The sequence below is a fragment of the Synchiropus splendidus genome, chromosome 9 (assembly GCF_027744825.2).
Source record: "Synchiropus splendidus isolate RoL2022-P1 chromosome 9, RoL_Sspl_1.0, whole genome shotgun sequence".
Taxonomy (NCBI): domain Eukaryota; kingdom Metazoa; phylum Chordata; class Actinopteri; order Syngnathiformes; family Callionymidae; genus Synchiropus; species Synchiropus splendidus.
Window position 1 is genome coordinate 11,837,248 of NC_071342.1, and position 20,187 is coordinate 11,857,434.

The 20,187-nt window shown below is 42.8% G+C and overlaps 2 protein-coding genes across 2 annotated transcripts; one reads left to right on the forward strand and one right to left on the reverse strand.

Moving 5' to 3' along the window:
• Positions 1 to 1,908: 1,908 nt before the first annotated feature.
• On the forward strand, positions 1,909 to 4,724 carry prdm8 (PR domain containing 8). Its single transcript, XM_053875580.1, has 4 exons — positions 1,909 to 2,034; positions 2,454 to 2,673; positions 3,125 to 3,356; positions 3,428 to 4,724. The coding sequence occupies exons 1-4, from the start codon at positions 2,024 to 2,026 to the stop codon at positions 4,453 to 4,455; spliced, it is 1,491 nt and encodes a 496-aa protein (XP_053731555.1). The 5' UTR covers positions 1,909 to 2,023; the 3' UTR covers positions 4,456 to 4,724.
• Positions 4,725 to 8,124: 3,400 nt separating this feature from the next.
• Positions 8,125 to 13,413, reverse strand: gdf10a (growth differentiation factor 10a). Its single transcript, XM_053875218.1, has 3 exons — positions 13,090 to 13,413; positions 9,319 to 10,415; positions 8,125 to 9,255 (listed from the first exon to the last, which is right to left on the reverse strand). Exons 1-3 carry the CDS (start codon positions 13,283 to 13,285, stop codon positions 9,064 to 9,066), a joined length of 1,485 nt encoding a protein of 494 aa, XP_053731193.1. The 5' UTR covers positions 13,286 to 13,413; the 3' UTR covers positions 8,125 to 9,063.
• Positions 13,414 to 20,187: the final 6,774 nt, after the last annotated feature.

Genomic DNA, 20,187 nt, shown 5'->3' on the forward strand with positions numbered 1-20,187 from the left:
AACAACGGAGGCAGGATGGGGAGAAGGAGCGACACCCGAGGAGAGACGCAAAACTCCACTTTCCACCCGCAGTGCCATATTTAAACATCCAAAGGGACTAAAAAGTGACGCAAGTCGGCTTATCATTACATTGATTCATTCAACTTAAAAATATTTTTAATTCCATTAATTTCAATATGTTGTTTTATGGACATGTTTCCATCCGCCGGAATGAATGTAAATACATACATTTAAATTAGATTGATTTATTCGCCACACTTTTTCCCTCATAACCACTTTAAAGACAAAGCAACAACACAAGCAAGACAGAAAAATAAACTAAAAAAAATAAAATAATGAAGTGAATATTCGTTCTTTATATATTATTCACCCACCTGCTCATTCAAGGTGTGGTTGAGGGGATAGCTCTCCAAGAAAAGCCTTCCCTCTCCCTATAGGGACCTCCTCTGCCCCTAGAGGGGTGACGTGCAGGTATTCTCAGGACAGCCTCTTCAGCCTCACCTGGATCTGACCTGGTACCTCCTCCTATTCTGACCGTCAAACAGTGTTTCATTGCATTGGACAAACACAACAGCCATGTTGCCTAAATGGCATTGGCATATACTATACACAGTACAATATTATGGGCAACTGAAAACATGGTTCAGGGATAATTTACTTAGGTTGTATGTACTTTCTGGAGTAGATAAAGCGTGTTGAAGACTGGCCTATTTAAATCAGACACTAGGTGTTTCCATGGTCTGCAACATGGAGGGACTGGAGAGACACAACCCAAGAAATGGGACCAAGGACAGCACTTCTGCAGGATTCTTCTGCTTAACTCACAAACTACAATGATTGCTGAACAATATCAGTGTTCTGTAACAAGTTAACTACGTCAAACATTCCTCATATAAAGCAGTCATGAATCTTGCTATGTGCATTTTACTTTATAACAAACACTCTCTTGATAAATGGCTTTGTCCATGTTTAGCATGTGTAAACAGGCTTTGCACGCATTTCAGTGCACAGAGCCGGTTAGTATTTCTGTCCGTGGCTTAGTAAGCAAGCAAGAGACTTTTATTCCTTCAACTATTATATATTTATTATAAACTATTCTGAATTTAAAAAGCTGCCAATACATTTCCAGAGTGCGCTAAATACACATTGTAACATTGATTATCTTTAGTGTGCATTTTGCCGTCCAAAGAAAAAAAAAAAATCCGTTCTTGTTCACTCTGTTGATTTTGACAAGAAATCATGGATAGCATCCAGCAGAATCTTTACCAGAGCAAAGGCTTTGATGCAGAATAATGAATTAAATGCTCATTAGACAAATACATGGCTCTCTGAATAATGCATTTGCCCACAGGCGGACCACCCTGCTGTGCTGTATTTTGTTTAAATAGACCCAGACAGGTTTCATTTTCCAACTGCTTCAAAGTGAATGGGCTTTATTAAGGGTTGTGCATGCAATGTGCAATCTGTGCTTAAGTCAATGGAGTTTCTCACATAATGGAGACATTGAAAGATCTTTAGGCAGATAAACAAGCAAATGGACTATTGTCTGTATACATCTGTTTAAGATACAAAATGCATTAAAATAGCTGTTTGTTTTTTTTAGATTTGCAAATCAAATACCGTTTAATATTGCTTTCAAATGGTCACCCAATATTTTGAACTGCCAACATCATGGTCCCTTTAAGTATTTCAGCAAGATATCTTTGTGGAACTCATTCAGATTGTTAAGATGTTGAGGAGACAAGATGAATACACAGCTCTCGCGGCGTTCAGGGGAAGCAGGGTGATGATGGATAATCAGCCACATTATTGGCCAACGCGGGACTCTATTGGATGCCTGAGTGCGCATGTGTTTAGATGAATGTGCGTCGCTTCAGTGCGCACAGCAGACAGGAGATAAAGTGGGAGTGGGAGGTGTTGGGGGAATACAGAAGACAGAGACGCTCACACGGACAACTTGCTCGTCCTGCGGCCACTGAGGAGCGACAGAAGCATCGTTGGAGAAGCTGCAGCCGCAGCACTCATGACCAGCAGGTGAGTGAGGCTGCGCAGAGTCAAAAAGATTGTTTTGTTTCTTTCCCAATTGTGGATTTATTTGAGTTTCCGCGGGGAGGTTAAGCGATTGATGCGTGTCAGTTCAGAGACGACACGCTTAATATCGCGCAAAAATAACGCCAGGTTTCGCGTGCATCATCAGGCAGTTGCAACGAGCAGATGGGGAGACAAAAGGAGAAACCGAGTGAGAAAATGAGACAAAAGGACGTTAGAAGTGATCACTGCCAGCCTCAGCACCGTCTGCTAGAGCAGCTCGGAATCGTGATTCTAATTCTTCTGGTTGATACTTTTCATTTGAAGCCTCTTCGATCGTGTGCGATCCAAAACGCTCGATTGGTGATGGAGTAAACAAGACATCTGACGCGTGAGATGACTCTGGATTATGTTTGATCTCACAGTTTAGCGATGGATCACGCCTTCCTGCCTCGGTCCATTTGGACCGGTGACAGCAAATCCCTGCAGCAGCCCGTGGATCTGTTCACCAGCGTGGTGGTGACGCGCAGCATCCCCGCGGGCACCTGCTTCGGTCCCTGTCTCCTCCAGCACACTTTCTACGACACCATCGCCTTCATCGCCCAGAAATCCACCGACAAGAGGATGAAATCTTACGTGTTTAGGGTAAGCTACTGAGCAATATTGGTACTATATAATAATTTGGTACAATATGAATACATTATCAGCACATTATTTACTACAATTATAGGCGTACTGCTTTCATTAAAACTGGCAAATTCAATGCGATTATTTTACTGGCAAGTTTTTGTTAATAATAACAATAATAATATAATAATGAATTGAAGGTATATAAAAACACAATATAAAAAATACGAAACATTAGATTATAAACATTAGAAATAATACAATCATTGTAAAATAATGAATTGTTTTTTTTGCATTTGTTTCTAAGAAAGGTCCTTCTAATATACTACACAATTTAACCAGTGAAAACTTTTTTCCCCCCCTTACAATTATAAAAAAATCCCAAAATCAATTTCTTCCTTTTTCCCCCCAACAATGCTCTTAATCTATATGCGATCGGATTCCTGACCTACTTTGTCGTGGATCACAGGTGGACCCTGAGGCTATGCGTAATTCTGCGCTGGTTCTGTCGTGGTTGCGGTTGGTTCAGGCTGCGCGCAACGCAGAGGAGCAGAACACCGAAGCCTTTCTGAAAGCGGGTCAGTTGTACGTCCGGACCACTCGGGACATCCAGGAGGAAGAAGAGCTGCTAGTGTGGTACGACCAGGAGCTCTCCCACCTGCTGGGCTTCACTGACGTCACCACCAGAAGGTCCAGTGAAGGTGCGAAGCCACTGTTTACTTCAGATATTTATTGTTCAGTATTATATTGACTTGTGTTTCATGTCCTGCAGAGTACACATGTGGACGATGCAACCAGGTCTTCCAGAACGAGTTCCCCTTCTTGACCCACTGCCGCTTCCTCTGCACCCAAATCAACACCTGGAGTCGCGATGCGTACGAGCGCAAACATATGGAGATAAAAAGAGAGCATCGAGTGACTGACTTCCACAACATCGCCAGAGATTTGGAGCATAGAAAACCCAGTGAGGATCCGGAGATGCCTCCACTGAAGAGGAAACTTGAAGAAAGCCCACATCTGAAATCGCGTAAGAACGTTCTGCTGGAAAAAACCAACATCTCTTACGGGGACAATATCACGCAGCAGGTCCGAGCGCAAGACAGCGGCGTTGGTCTCGAACTGGACTCTACGTGTAAGCAGAAAGGCGAGAAGATAAAGACGGATCACCTGGGATGTAAAAACGACGCAGCTCGGGAAAGCAAAGATGCGCATGCTGAGCTCGGGGAGAGCTCCGGGGTGCACGCCAGCGGAAGCAGTGCCTTCTCCTTGGTCCTGTCCGGTCAGGGGGAGCAGAAAAGCGCTTTTTGTAAACCCAGTAAAAAGACTTCTCTCTGTGGCGGACCAGTGCGTCTCAGCAGCGTGACATCTGCGTCCTCTAGCGGTCAAGATGATATGAGCGACACCTTCCCTCCAAGAAGCGTGTCGGGATACATGTCGCCAAGTATCTTGAACCCAGACTTACACGCGGTTCCACCCGCTGTCACGGTGAATGGCGCCTTCCATTACGCGCCGGAGCACTGGTCCAGAACCGCCCCGGTTCAGACCAACTCGGCCCTCACCATCCTCCCGCCTACCTTCACCTCATTCGGGGTCTCGGTCCAGAACTGGTGCGCCAAATGCAACCTCTCCTTCCGCATGACCTCTGACCTCGTCTTCCACATGCGCTCCCACCACAAGAAGGAGTTCGCGGCGGAGTCTCAGGTGAGAAGGAGGAGGGAAGAGAAACTCACCTGCCCGATATGCCACGAGTATTTCCGGGAGAGACACCACCTGTCCAGACACATGACCTCTCATAACTGAGGCCTCAAGGACAAAGACTGTATTTATTCGCGGCCATATTTAACACATTGGATGAATGTCGGTAGAGATCAGTGTGTCCACTAGATAGCGACAGAGTCACGCAGCAGTTTGTCCTTCAATTGACGTTTGGTTTGTGCCTTATGGACCTTAAGAGTGGAGTTGGACAGCTCACGATTGTCTCTAATATATGGAAGAAATCTGCCATTTTATCTGCTCCGAACCGATGTGTGCTATATGGATTGAGTTTGTTTGCACATTTTAAAGTCCAAAATGAAGCAAATGTGTTTTGTGTTTTTATTCATGCTTTCTGCTTGGGATTGTTTGAGTTCTCTCATTTATTAGTGTGAACTTGAAGCTCAACTTTATTGCTGATAAAGTGTATTATTTTAATCAGTTTTGGTTAAATTTCCAACAAAAGATTTGTGGAGATACTGTGAGGAGCCACTGAAAACCAAAGAAGCGCAGGCAATACTTGAAAAAGACTGAACACTGATGGGTAGTGTAAACACCACACAGCAAAGCTAGTTTTCTGAGGGCGCATAATCTGGTGCTGAAGTGAAAACGCCTCTTTAATCCTCGACAACGTCCACTTTTTTTAAATTTACATTTGTATTTAAACATGAAGATGTGTTTTTGATGCTAAAACAATTTAAAAACATAGATTTTTAATGGCAAATATCGCAGTATTCAAATCAAATTTGGCACAAAAAGTGATCAGGGATTTTCCTTTTTCCTTTCAGGAAAGAGAAGCATTTGGTCAGGATTACACGAAATATTTGCTAACAGAGTTTTCATATCAGACCGGCCAGGGGTGCCAGATCCCTAGTTTAAAAAGCTCAGTGGTTATCGTTCATCTGCATACCATCACGAAGTCCACCCGAGCTGACTGCGGTGTGTTTGTGGTTTTGATTTTCGCACAGTTCAGGTCAGGCTGCGGACAGACAGGCATAAATAGCCGTCTCTGTGGCAGGTAAATGAGGCGAGGAGGGAGACTTTTTTTTAGTGTCTCAACTAATATAACAGAGTTTTAATGAGGAAAACAGACTTCATTGTTCTGGTGTCTTTCAAAGAGCTTAAGAAACTGGCTGCTTTCATGTCGTAGCACTACGTGAAATATCTTGAGTAAATATGGCTAAGAACGTAGCCTTTCCGACAGCCTACTTGGACTCCTTATGGGAAGGTCATGTTGCACATAAAAGATGCTTTTGATGAACATAAAAATCCACAGTTTCACTGGAAATTTGTAAATGTAGATGTTTTTATAGCGTATTTTTATAATAATGATTTTCTTTCCGTGCTGTCAACGTGATTTAATGGGTGATCAAAAGTGCTTCCTTCTAATGAACGCGCTTATTATTCCACTTATTTCAGAACCCATGTGAGGAAAAAGTCATTTCAGCCCAGACACAGACTTCGTTGTCTAATAGTGGCTGTATTTCTTTCCTTTTATTGAACCGTCATCACGTGGAAAAACAAATATTGTCTTTGGTTTCTCGCTTACCTCCTTTCGTATTAGCTAATTGGCAGGTCGGAGCCTGATTCGGGAGCCGGAGGACTGTGGTTCTGTCGACCCGTATTGAGGATTGTTAGTGGTCTCCTGTGACTGTGATTGTGGTTGACACCGGTTTCACGCTGCGAGAGCAGAGAGTGTTGGTCCAAACCGTGAAAGAAATCAGTCAGGAAATTAGTTGGATGTGTCATCTGGATTAGGTCGTCCCACATTTCAACTGAAACTAAAGTAAACAGGTTGTATATAATAACTCCAATTGCTCTCATAATCACTTCTCAGCTGGAGCCTGGCTACGCTCGGACCATGACGGCCAGAGGTGGGCCCTTCATTTATTTATCCAGGGTGGCCGCAGAACACGCTGGCCCTGTTAAATTCCAAAAAATGTTTTAGTTTTACTGATTTTATTTTTCTAAAATGTCTGAGACGACATGAAAAATCTATATTAAAAACTGTTTTTTGAAGGAACAAAAGCAAATCATGTGACATTAAAATGCACATTTAAATATAAACACATTCTAATAAAATTCAATATTGAACTTATTACTGATCTTACCGGTACTCTTATGAGTCAAACATAATCTGAAACACCTTTTCCAGAACTATGCACACATATCTATACAGCGGGTGCCCTAAATATTTGCGGGTTGGGTTGGCGTGTGTCTGTGCTACCTTTTGAATCTTGTCCCATTAGAATCTACCATCATATTGGTTAGCGCACACTGATGCTCCACATTGAGCCTGAACACTTGCGAGATCTGGTTGTCTGTCACAAAGGTGCTTTAGCAAATAAACTTCATTAAACTCAAAAATACATACATATCCAAGCATTTATTTTATAGATAATAGCATAGCATAAAATTGTTGACATAAACTACGGTATTGCAGCATCGGGTATCATGATATTTAGTATTGAGTATCTGTATTTTCTTACACTCCTAGTGGAGGAATGAAAATATCACATATATCGTTCTCACAAAGTCTCATAAGTACCTTTGTCAAAATGAGCAAAACGTTGAAAGAATGTCATCTGCAATTTCTATATGTATTTACAGCAAAAGTTTGAGGTATTTCTTATAACAACCATTTAATGTCATTTCTTTTTTCAAATGAATTTAAGTCAGTCCGTGTAATGAGTGCTAAGGTGGTCGAGCAGGCTGTCAAAGGGTTAACCACCACCTCCCCTCTCATGTCCTTGTTTACCACTGCCTCAGTAGATGAGGCCCTCTTCTCCTATTCCCAAATATCTCCATCTCTCCTAGTTCAGCATGTCCATCATATGGCCTCCCTCAGCTTGCCTTAAAACTGTCCCTCTGTTATATCTGATGGTCAATTTGTGTGACCAGAGCCACTTGTAACTCTGCTTCCTGTTGTTCACCATGAAATCCTAGAGTAAATCGTTGCATTTCTTTCACAAATTCTCCTCTGCAAGTCTGTTCAGCAAGAGGCGATGGTGCAAAAACAACATGATAGAGAGCTGAATAGAGAGTTGAGGAGTCTCTCCCCACTAGTGCTTACGAAACGTCTCTGACAGAAAATTACTGTCCGGGGAACCTTCAAAGCACTCTGTTGTTGCAAACAGATGTGGAAGCTCTGTGCCAACTTTTGAAGACTCTAGGCAAAGAAGCCACAGAATAATGGGTTAATAATCAAAAGGCAGCCTCGCTGTCAGTCCCTGTTTACAAACGCACTGGTGTCGCCTCCTTCTTCCTGCCACAAAAAGTGACAAGAATCTGGGTTAAATGGTTGGGATTCTTCTTTTTGCCACCATCTGCAGAGAAACTAATAATGCAAGGAGAACATCCTGCACTTAGAAATGTTGTGCTTTTGAATGCGAGGAGGGCAGACGCAGGGAAGTGTTTTGAAGTTCAAGTGGCTGACGTCTTAATTGGTGTGTGCAGGCTTCCTCCTTCAACCATTAATCCAGAGCGGCTGCATCAGTGACATTATTTGCTGGACAAAAGACGCCCAAGCCTTTGGTGTGGGGTAATAACAGGTCAAAGGGCTCCCGGGGAATGTTGGGTATCTTTGAGTGGATCCTTCCTGCATTTGTAGTCATTTCAAAGAACCAGTACCCTTTTAGCTTTGTTTGGACAAACAGAATCCCTCAAAGAATTTGACGCTGGCAAGAAACACATTCTTTAAATTACTTTTATTCTAGTTCATAGACGGCTACTTTTCCATAACTTAAACAATACACATGTACAAATAATTGTCATCTAGTCATCATGAAAAAATACATTTCACATTCAAAATACTTAAAAACCTTCAACTTTTTTTGGAGTAAAATGAATTCATCCAGACAATATGGCCGGTCTATACAGCGAGAATATACAATAACATGTTCCAGGCAAAATGTAAATACAGCTGTACAGTGTAGAAAAATATGTCTCATAATCTCTTTTCATGTGAAAGTGTGGAAGCTGCCGAACATTTCATGATATCTTTCACGGAGCCTCTGGTCTTCTCCCGTGACAAAATTGCTAATGTACAATTAGCTCCTTCACTTTATGTAGCAATAGAAACAATTTTATTCTTTTTTTCCTGCCTAAATGGCGACCATTTTTGACTTTTTTGCCTCTTCGATTAGATGGCCTTTAGGCTTTTACAAACTTCGATGGACAGATTCTGTCAGAATTTGGATTTGACAATAACCATTTGTTTTCCTACTGAAAAAGCTCAGTGACTTATTCTAATTTTTTTCTTTTTCTTTTTTATATATATATATATATTATGTCACTTAATTTTGCTCTCACCACTGGCACGTTCATATTTCCCTTTAATTCTCAGACAACACAATTTTATGTGGGCAGACAACAACACTCATTCCTTGAACATTCTGGCCCACTTTCATGAAATAAATTGAAGGTAGGACCTGTGAGGCGACCACCTCTTTATTAGCTTCCTTGAGCAGAGTCAGAGGCCGGATGATATTTCTCCCCAAGTTTGCAGCCAAAGACCAGATGACTGGTTTCTCTCACGACTGTTTCCTCTCAGTGAGAACAAAGTCCAAAGTGTCTTGCACGGAAAGCTTCTGTCTCCATCAGTTCTGTTTTCTGTCTCAGGCGTCGTGCTCTGTCCTCTGCCCCCGTGGCCAGCTCTTATCTGCACGAGCAGGACTGCACTGACATGTTGGGGTAGATCTTAAGAACGGGATTTGTGGATTCATCTAGGAAGAGTACTGGTAGGGGTTTCATCTTCTCTGGAACACAGCAGGGCTCAGGAACGCCAGGAACGATCCCCACCGCTCTGACGATACTCTGGATGGTGGCGTGGTTGGATGGTCTGGCCACCTGAAGAAGAATTTGACCCTTAAATTGTTGTTTAAACACGGATGAAGAAGTCTGTGCTCTTACCTTGGACATCGGAAACCCGCAGGTGCCGGCACAGTAGTAGGCTTCGAAAGCTTTGGGCGCTATGACCCACTCACTCCAACCAATATCAGCAAAGTCCACTCGGAGGTTCCTCCTGGAGCAGCCTCGGTGTTGAGGCTCCGCCCACTGTCTCCTCCTAGCTATACGCATGGTTTGCTCGTCAAAGTTCAGAACAGGTGATTTCGTCTGAGGGCTTCCTTTGAGCTTTCTTCCATCTCTGCCGTCATGTCGGCGGTGGGTGGTGCGACTCTCCTTGTGTCGCTTCTCCGTCGAGTTGTCGGCCGATTGACGCTCAGATGTTCGTTTCGTCTCTTTGGAAACCTGAGCGTTGCTTCCGCCTTCGTTTTGCTCAACTCTTTCCTCTTGCTGGATCTTTCTTTTCTTTTCCTGTTTTTCTGATTTAAGTTTGGGTTTGACTGCCAGGTACCAAGCACTCTCCCAGAGGTCATCCTTCCTGTGACCTTCAGGCATGTAGTCCACTTCAGGGAGCTCATTGTTCTGGATTGGCTCGGGGAGCGAAGTGGCTTCCCTTCTCACGCGTCCTTTCAAGTCCTGTGACTGTGAAGTATCGATGGACTCCCCTCCCTCGGTGAGGGGGTCGTACCTCTGAAGACCCATAGCAACACTGTTGGGCTCCGACAGCGCAACATCATCAGCATAGACTAGCAGGTACGGCAAGTTGCCTGGAGACGACGTTCTGTGGTACTGCTGCCCGACGTCCAGCTCCACTGACACAAGCACATGACCCTTATCTCTGGCTTGCTTTATGACCTGGGTCACGTCTTTCATCTGCCACACCCCTCTCCTGTGGGGGTGGAAGGTCACATTGCCTAGGAATGACCCCATTGACCCGGAGCTGACCCTTGAGCTCAGATGGACTGAGCGAAAGATCAGGCTGATGGACTGAGAAGTCAGAGTGGCCGAGGGTCGGCAGGATGGGCTCTTGAAGCGTTTACAGAACCAATTTTTTTGGTGAGGACGTCGTTCCAGCGGGAAGTGGAATGTACCAGAGAGGATGACCTCTGATTCCTGGAGTGCAGAGAGGTTTAACTGGTACACAATCTTCTGGTCAGCTAAGTCTGAAAAGACAAAGCAGTCAATTAGCAAGTCAGTCAAAATGTCAGTCATGAATCACTCAAAGAGTGATGGCATTTCTTCCCGCCACACATATCCATATCGATGGTAACCTTTGACTTTTATGTCAACTGTTGCTGTGCCCTAAGGGTCTCGTAGGACAAGTGTTGGAGTGCCTCTTACTGGCAATCCAGTAGCAACATACAAGGCGAAATGGAACCACTGACTCATCTAAAATTCAGGTCGACATGCCTGTTTCAGACAGCAATCTCAAAATTAAGTTAATAGCCTTGCAACACCAAATGATGTCCTTCAATTACAGAGGCAGACTGAAGCGGAGAGATGTCAACCTGCAACTAAACCTATGAGGTCACAACCAACTCAACCAGCGATGTTTAAAGAATAATGAAAATGTGATCCTAAGACTCATGTAGCTTTAAAAAATAACAGCTCTTTGGGTTATTTATTTTGCATTTATTTGCAAATAAAAACTTGGCTTGTCTGGTTTTGTCTTCATTATATTATTAATCTGAAGTTCTGTTTTTCATGTTGATAATATGTTGCTAATATTCAATAGTCATATTTTATCCCCATGTTATTGAAAATGCTATCTTCCTGGGTATTGATGTCGAGTTTGCAATGTTGGTATTGTGACAAACCTTGTTGCTGCTTACGCATGACACCCACTTTTGATGCAACTTTAGACAGAGTTAGAGTAATTTTTGAAATTGCAAATGCAAACACAATACCACTGTGATACAAAACAATAATAATAATAATAAAATTAATAAATACAGATTTAGTCTAAAACAATATCAGTGTCTTAGCTACTTCAACTACTTCATAGAAAACAAAAGTATTACAAAAAATATGAATCCAAAATTACAAATAAACTCAGTGAAATGGCATAATAAAAAAAAAAATAAAAAAAAAACAAAAACATAGTAGATTCATGAGCACTAACTGATGAGTACATGCAATTACAATATTGTTTTCAATAATCGGGCCAGTTAGAACAGCTACTGAATTCAGCTGCTAAAACCAAAAACTGTGGCTTGCACCAATGACACCTTTAAATTTGGTTACTCATACACCATAAAAGGGGAGCCACCGCCTACTGCTGAAGTCAAACTCCCTCCCATGCCTGAGGCCACACCACACAGCTGCAGGTAGGATTTCAGAAGGTGCCCTGCAGAGGAACTCTGCTGCAGAGCTGCATATTCATGATGAACATTTCCTTCAACAGCAGAGTTATTGTCCATTGTACAAGAGTGGAGCGGAAGTGCCGGGCACTCAGGACATATACATTACCCTGGATCCCGCCTGCATATGGAAGTGCTTACCTCAGCCTCTCTTAAAGCTTCTACTTAAGCCCGAGTCAGCCTCCATCCCCTCACATCCAGACATAATCGAGTGTATGAAAAAATCTGACAGTGTTGTGAAAACTCTCTCACATCTCTCCTTGTGTTACATTCTGCCGCTGCAGTAAAAATACGCACATGTTATGTTATGCCACCCGAGAGCGTCAGAGGGATACAAACGTGTGAGTTATGTTTGTAAAAACAGCATCAGACAGAGAGGAGCGACTGTGGCTTTAAGCCCCTCGACTCCAGGACGAGGGCTCGGTCGCACATGTCCTGTCGCCACAACGGCAGCACAGGAACCTTGTAACTGCAGCTTTACTGTCATTGATGACAGACGGTCAGTCGCATTCTTCAGCACAATGAGAGTCAGAGGTAATTGATCAGGTGGTACAGCTGCTGACGATAACAATTTAAATGCATTCTCAGACTGTTGCAAAAACATTCAGAAATACTGAAGTGTATTAAGCTTCACGGTGACAACTCAAACGTGTAAAGTCAATACTAAATCTTAATATTTAGGTGTTGAAAATTCCTGCTGTTTGAGCACACCTCTCAATATCCAACTTCATTACTGTACAAAATTGCTATTCCAAGTTGAGAGCTCTTGACCTTGAAAAGAACATAATATGGATGACCTTTTTTAATGACTCTCTTATGAGTAGAACATTGTCGGCACATGGTGGCAACATCATTCTTTTCACATTCAAGCAGCACCTGAACCTTTTTTCCCGTTAAAAAACATATATATGTGACACTGGATATTATTTCAATGTAAGTAGGTCTTACAGTGTCAGAAATAATGTCATTTGAAAATGTACAACCACAAAAATATCCAGTTTACATTCAATTCCCTTCCTACTGCTTTTACAGAGCAAAAAATAGAAAAATGATCTGTCCATAACAGATAGAGTAAGAGTATAAATAACATAAAATACATTAAAATTCTTAATAGAAAAAAGTGTTTCTCAATAAATTATTATTATTATTAAGAGAATTTAAAAAGACGACAATGTGTTGACTAGCTACTTTCAAAAGTTTAATATGATTTTCAGCATCGAGCTTTACGGTAAACACTAAAAACGTCGTTGTAAAAGAGTTGATTCTTTAAAACAAAGTTAGTGATGAATGAATTATGTCTCACTCACTGACGCAACCAGAGACAGATCAGTGGGGATGAAATTCAACCTGAGCATGTGCGCCAAACGTGGATGCTCGGACGTTTTCGCCGCCACTCGGCTTTCTCCGGAGAGACTCATTTCAACTTGATAGAAAACATTCGGAATAAAGTGGAATCCTTTGTGGCACAGTGACGCACCTGGAGCGGCTCTGAAACTCCTCACAGTATTCCCTTCTTTCAGTCGGTTCTCCGCGCTGCATGACTGGTAGAGTCTGGACATGTGTTGCGACACCGTGTCCTGGTCCAGGTCACCTGAAAAGCCGCCCGTGGACCCCGCTTTCAAGGACCAGACCCCCAGGAAGCAGTTGACCGACAAAAAGTACGTGAAAAACATGGCACTCGTGAGCCGCAGAGCCAAAGTAAAGTGTGGTCCAATCGGTCCGTGGGCGCGCCAGGAATCCAGATGACGGCGTCACGGTGCTGTGGATGCTGGACTTTTTACACTCGCGTGTAAGTGACTGCTGCGGGCTGGAGTGGCTTATAGTGGAGCAGTGTGGAGGGGCTGACGTATTCTGCCGTCAGCCAACGAGGATTTAGCGGGTCCGAGCCAAAAGCGGAGGTCATGATACCCGCCCCTCCTCTCCGTGATGTCGCTGATAATGATATAGTCCCAACACAGGCACGGTCTGTCTGCAGTGTTTTCCTGCTGATGCTGCGTTCCAGTCCCGGCCGCCAATCGTACTCGCCCTAAAATCCAGGATGGATCACTCAGTCACGGCACGACTTAAATAGTTAATTCTAATCGCGAAATTAAAAAAAAAAATGTCACAAAAGGTCTTTGAGAACTAATACATCGAGTTATGTAATTATACGTAATAGTAGTGTAATATGTAATAGTTAAATTTCGAAAGTAGTTGCCCGCTTTAAACCTTTCAACAACGTGTGTTATTAATTAAAAAAAAGTCTACTATGGCACAGAAACATTTATAATCGTTTATTGTTTTGTGAAGTTCCTATAACCGGTGGCCAACTTTACGTACGTCATGAACACATCATATGGAACAAGCATGTGGGAACTTTCTGATACACTAGATCAGTAGTAAGCAGGTTTATAAAGATCCTTTCTTTTCTCCTTGAATCTCGACAAAGGTGCTGGTGCGCTTTTGACCATCATCAACACAACGTATTGTACATCATTGGAGAAGGAGTAGTAAGAAGGTATTCCCGGGATACCAGCGCATGACTGCTTATGTTGTTGTAATAATGATGCTGGCAGAGTTGTGCTCAGAACAAAGCCACCGTTGAATCTGTGTTTTTCTTCTTCAGGCGATTCTAACTCACTATTTCCAGCTCGCCACATTATTTCCAGTAACTGTTTTTGACGGTCTCTCAGTCACACATAATTAGCTTTGAAACACCTACAATAATAGTCAGAGCAACCACCCAAGGGTTATTGTTGCTGACAGTCGTGCACATTGTCCACAGTGTGGGTGTGAGAAACTGTCTGAACACCATCAACAAATACACATACTTCTAATTACAAAATAAAAAAAAAACTTCACCATCTCATTTTTAATGTGTGTTAAAGTTGGGTCTCTGGTGTCTGGAGGTTTGCATTAACAATGCGTGTTTTGTGGAAGTGCTGGTCTCCAGCGGTGAAGTTGTAACTAGCTGGGCCTCTCGGGTCACTCTCCGCCACCGAACACAAATGTGTGTTCACACGCACGTGCACACTTGCACGCGCACCAAGAAACCTTTCTGGCTCCCAAGGGCCCCACAGAAGTCTCCTTTTCATTCTCTCCTGAAAAGTAGCAACAGGTCTTTCTTTTTTGAACGTGTGTGTGTGTGTGTGTGTGAGTGAGTGAGGCGACCAGCGGCTACAAGTCAAGAGCTCTTCTTCTTTTTCACTGTTTTATTTCTCCATAAATCAGTTCACATTTCTGATATTAATCTCACATGTAGCATAACATCTCACCTCGGGACATACCGTAACCACACCCCACTGTTTGTTAGTGTGTGACCTTTTCTTGTCTCCTTTTGGGGTGAATTGACTTTTTTTTCCATTCCATTTTAATATTACTGAAAAATGGTGTTTCACAGTGATCTGTGTTCAAATATTAATAATCTTTGTGAGCCTTTTTGAGCTTCAAATACCGGTTTATAACACCAGCTTACATTATATTACCATATTTCTCTTTAGAATGTTCTATTTCTTTTTTTTTTTAATCTGCTTTATTTGCTGGACATTTATTGAAAATGTATAATGTATTTCTAACTCTTCTGCTTTTGTCTTGTATTTTGCCTGATTTTTTTTTTCATCTGCACTATTGAAGTTAGGCTAAACTTTTGTGATCGCATCAGCGAGATGAGGCTTTCATCTGGTTCTTAAACAACAGATAAATACAGAGACGTGTTCTACAGAGCATAACAGATGCTGCAATTTAGTTTTTCAGTTCCCCAAAAAATGCAACATGATTCTTTCAAATTGATTATTAGTCTTTCAAAATATGTTGTCAGACACGTCTAAACCACCTAGGTTATGTGTCTCTGTGTGTGTGTCAGTGGAGTGATATTTGAAACTGGGCCATTAGGGTTGTAATAAATAGTCCTGAGGAGGTGACAGGCTGATTCAAGTTCAAGCACAGGGATGACAACATGAAATGGCTTTGACCTCTGACCTCAAGTATGTGGGCCAGTGTGAGATTAATGTTGGGCATTATCTCCATTACGGCTGGGAGCAAAGGAGCATCACGGATCCAATTACATAAGTAAAACAGTTCACAGGGATTTAGACTGTTTTGATCCAGCTGCATTGTGATGTTGGAAAAACATGTTTTGATCAGGGAGATGTGGAAGTCATTAAAATCAGACCCACCAAAATCAGCGTGGCCATTCAGCAGTGTGTGATCCAGAGTCCACCAGTGGCATCTAGTGCAATTTTATATGTAGATTGTATAGAGATTTCAGTGGATTAGCGCTGACATGTTAGGTCAGACGCTTCCTACCACTTGGGAAGTGTTAGGTCTGTGGTGAGTTACAAGCTTGTTCAACCTGGAGGTCTCCTCAGAGGGCCGTCCAAACCAAACAGAAGTTGTGTTCTGCTCTCTGTGGAGGTGTGGAAGAGTGTGAGGAGTTAACATGGGTTTGTCTGAGAGAGAGACAGAGTGTATGTGTGTGTGCGGTGACGGTTCTGGAAATGCTCCGACTTTCACACCTCTGTACGGAACAGGGTGAGACCTTTTCTGCCTCCAGAGTGACGCGGTGAACTCTGATGGATGACTGAGTCGGTATGAAGGATTTGTTCTGGATCAACGGCAGAACGATCTTTCTGAGTGGCTGACAGTCGACCTCAAAAATAGACGGGTGGCGGAATATCAATAATGTCCTGGATGTTAGCAGGAGCGTTTTATGAGTGGACACAAGTACAGGTCACAGGAACTGGAGGTCGCTAGGGAATGTGGTGAAGGGTTCACAATCGTTTAAAAACTGTTTTACGAGGCTGTTGGCCAAAACTGTTGGATGTGAATTGGAGGAACATTTCACCTTTTGGTACAATTCCCTCAGAAGATGAGTATCTTGAGCTCTTGTCTTCAGAGGTCATCCAACAATGAGCTTGTGACAAACCAGTGGAGCTGAAAAGGATCTTTAGTTTACATGTGTATCTCTGGGTTTGTGGCAACTTCCTGTCCTTGAAGAAAATTCTGAATTCTACGTCAGTACAAATATTTTATTATGTGTATTTGAACCCTTTGGAAATTGAAAAAAGGTTTGCCGTCTTCGTTGAGGATTCCAGGATCTGACTTGGAGTCAGTGCAAGTTGTGTCACACACAAAGATGCCACCTTTTCTGTATTTCATGGTGGTTTACCTTGTGTTTACTATGTCCAAGACACTGGGATTAGAGACTGGCAGACCCAAGTGAGATGGTAGTATCCATCGTCTGGCACAGGAACCCACCATTAGACCTCAAACTGAGCTGACTTAAGCAGCCAGAGAAAAAGGAAGCTTGGCATTTTCAGACCTGAGTGATTGAGGAATGTAAGCTCGTGCTATCAGATCGAAAACGGAAAGTTAAGTTGACATGGTACAATTTAAGGCAGCGAATCAAAACTCCTTTATTTCCCAAAACCCATTGGAGGAAGACCGAGAAAAAAAAAATATGTGAGAGAAGCCGCGCATTGAAGTGTGAGTTGGCGAAAAACTGGGCTGTGGAGAGACACAGAACAAAGACTTATATGTCAGAACTGGGAAAGAACATTGACTGTTTGAAAATATCCATGAGCTGACACACATGCAAATTACATTTATTTTCCTGAATCAGAGATCAGTCCTTCCATCTAGTGGTTTAAGAAAAGCCGTCAGACACCATAAGCACAATGCGTCTCTGTGTGAAGACTGTGAGTGCAGAAGGCCCCCCTCCCAAAATAAGTTGGAATCGGTTCGATGTCAATAAACGATAAAATAATATTCCCAAAAAGTGAGCACCGTGGGATGTTTTGCTCACAAGAGTCACACGAGGTTGTGTCTTTCCACTTGAGCTGAGAAGCTGGATGATTGAGGATCAGCAGTCACCTGAGTCTTCGGGGGTCCTCTATTAAAGGCTCAGACCAGGGAGGAGAAAGAAAACCCAAAACACAAAACTATTTATTGAGACAAATCAGGAGCAGGAAGAGAAATATTTGGATAGTTCGGCGGCAAACGGTCGGTGACATTGGAGTGGTCCATGGTTGAAGAGGGGGGGGAACAGCCGGCCCTTTGTTTGTGAACAGAATGGTGCACTCCGTGGGGTCACTGCAGGAGGCCCAACATCACAGACACAAGGCACACACACATTCTCCTCTGGTCACACTCATGCACGCACACACACACACACACACACAGGGCTCTCTCCACGCACACGCCCACAAAAACTATAACATTCCTTTGCTTCTATGAATGTTTTATTAACCATGTGAATGGGTCACAGAGTAACACCCCCTACCATAACTATCGTCACCATAGTCACACACACGCTGGTCATCCACACACAAACGGTGGAAATCACTCAAATGAACTTGGATAAACAAGCATGTCTTACTGTCGCGTCGGCTCATTTTTTCTCACCCCAATATTTAGGTTATTGTAATGATGTAGTTCAATTAATCATTTGTGGTCTTGTGGTTCTGTTCAACCTTAAAGGAGCTACAATGTTCAAAAACCATGTCGGGACAGACTCACCTGTAGAAACTGAATGAATGGATGGATGGATGAATTCAGTAAAAAGATGATTTTGTTCATACAGCATCACTTCATGCAAGCATGTTGACAAGACGAAGAGTTCTCCAAAACGAAAGAAAGTGATGTCACCCCTGTCTTGGGTCGTGATCTAATTCATGCATTCATCTTCCACTCATTCCTTTTAAAGGGTTAAAGCTAGCTGGAATCAATCCCACCAAGTTGGGGTGAGAGGTGGGAAACACCCTGGACTCACTGCCGGTCCATTACAGCGATACCAAACCTTCATTTTTTTTCCAAATAGTGGTGCATTCTTTTCAGCGCGTTGTGAATCTATGTATATGGCCACTGAGAGATTAGACTGAGCAACACGTTCTCATTCCTAAGGCGTCAAATATTGACTTTTAAGTCAGTCATCTGCATTACATCAAGACACCTCTCACAACTTTTACTCCCGTCATTTCCCAGAACCAAAAGATGGTGGTTGGGATGAAGATTCATCCACAGGGAAGTCGTCGTTCATGTTTCACTCTTTAACTTCAATTTCACTTGAGTACCTCTCCATGAAATTCATGCCAGAAGGGGAACACTTGCCTCCATTGAGCCGCCTATGCATCAACATTCAACGCGGCAGGCTGACTTCTGCTTCTATAGTGACTGCAAAAGTCAGACGGTAGATGGTACTTGATATGTGACGCCTTAGTGACAGTGTGTTGCAGCCTTGGATTGACACGGGAGCCGCAGGTCATTCGCAACCTATCTTTTAGGAATCTCTCAGTTGTCATTGTCATAACTGAGCTTTGCTGTAAAGCTCCCTAATACAAATGTGTCCGTATTAATCTATTCCCAGTTGACAGGGTGTTCAACTGGGGTCTTGATGGATGACACCCCTACAGAGGTGTCCTGGATAGGGAGGAGAACCAAGGGTAACTCAACTGATCCAAGTCAAATATAGTTTGACTGGTTGTTGGATAAAACATGAACTACACAATTTTTGAGTGGCATTTTGTGAGTTGAGGCTGCTCCTGCTTGGTTCTCCCTTGGATTTTTTTCTCTGCGTAGGGGACAGAGGCCAGAAGTAGCATAGACTATAATGACAACAAAGCGCTGGGCCTGCTTAGCCACTGACAAATTATTTTCTAGATTGTTGTCATTGCCATCAAATTATTGTTATCCATCCAAAGCAAAATATCAGTTTGCTGTTTGATGGAGTGAGAAAAGAACATATGCGAACTCATATTTGTCTCTGTGAACCTCAGTGGAGCTTTCCACCAGGCTTTACATGTTGTTAGAGAGAGCTCAAACCAACCGTCTGAGATAGTAAGGATAACTTGAAGAACATTTCCACGTTTCTTACTAACCAGTTGTTTGGCCGTAACTCAGAGCTCTGTTCAGTGTTTGAGTCAGGAACGTGTGATTTGAGCCACGGCCGCTGGTGCTATGTTTACTCTGACGCCCCCGATATTCATTACAGGCTGAGCTGTGTGCTGTTACTTCCTGAACACGACTCGTAGGCCCGTGACCTTCACCTCCACAGCTTGCCCTAAAACCCCGTTGGGCTGGAGCCTGAATGGAGGAAATTGCTCTGGAAGATTGATTGGCTAAATCCTTTAATTATTCCGATTTCACAACGGAGCAAATGTGCCTCTGGTGGTTAGCTGCGTCAAAGAGAGTTATGAAGGATTGGCCCGCCTGACAAACCACATCATGCTCTTTCACGTTTATTCTGAAACTTGTGAGGTTTTATTTGGCCTCAGTGGATCGCTGGTGGTTTCCTAATATTGACTCAAACATGTATAGAACACTTGGGAATAAGTGTTTAAGCCGTAAAAGGAATCAATGTGCGCTTAGATTTTGTCTTTTCTCATATCAGCGTGGCGACAGTTCAGCTGAACTCTCACTGACAAAGTTCTCTGTTTGATATGTCAAAAAATCTATATATTTATAAGATAAAAATATATATAATATACATCTAAATATTGGACTGTTGCCATGTATCCTGCTGTGTATTTATCAATTATTTATATTTGTTCCTGTCTGTGATTTTATGTCATGCGTCCTGGTCTGAGAGAACAGATATTTC

Excerpts from the sequence above, each read along its gene's own strand:
- prdm8 (XM_053875580.1), top strand. Across the intron at positions 2,674-3,124 it reads TGAAATCTTACGTGTTTAGG|GTGGACCCTGAGGCTATGCG; the intron begins GTAAGCTACTGA and ends CGTGGATCACAG. Across the intron at positions 3,357-3,427 it reads CACCAGAAGGTCCAGTGAAG|AGTACACATGTGGACGATGC; the intron begins GTGCGAAGCCAC and ends CATGTCCTGCAG.
- gdf10a (XM_053875218.1), bottom strand. The coding sequence starts at position 13,285 with ATGTTTTTCACGTACTTTTTGTCGGTCAACTGCTTCCTGGGGGTCTGG. Across the intron at positions 10,416-13,089 it reads GAGTTTCAGAGCCGCTCCAG|ACTTAGCTGACCAGAAGATT; the intron begins GTGCGTCACTGT and ends TTGTCTTTTCAG. Across the intron at positions 9,256-9,318 it reads GCGGGTTTCCGATGTCCAAG|GTGGCCAGACCATCCAACCA; the intron begins GTAAGAGCACAG and ends ATTCTTCTTCAG.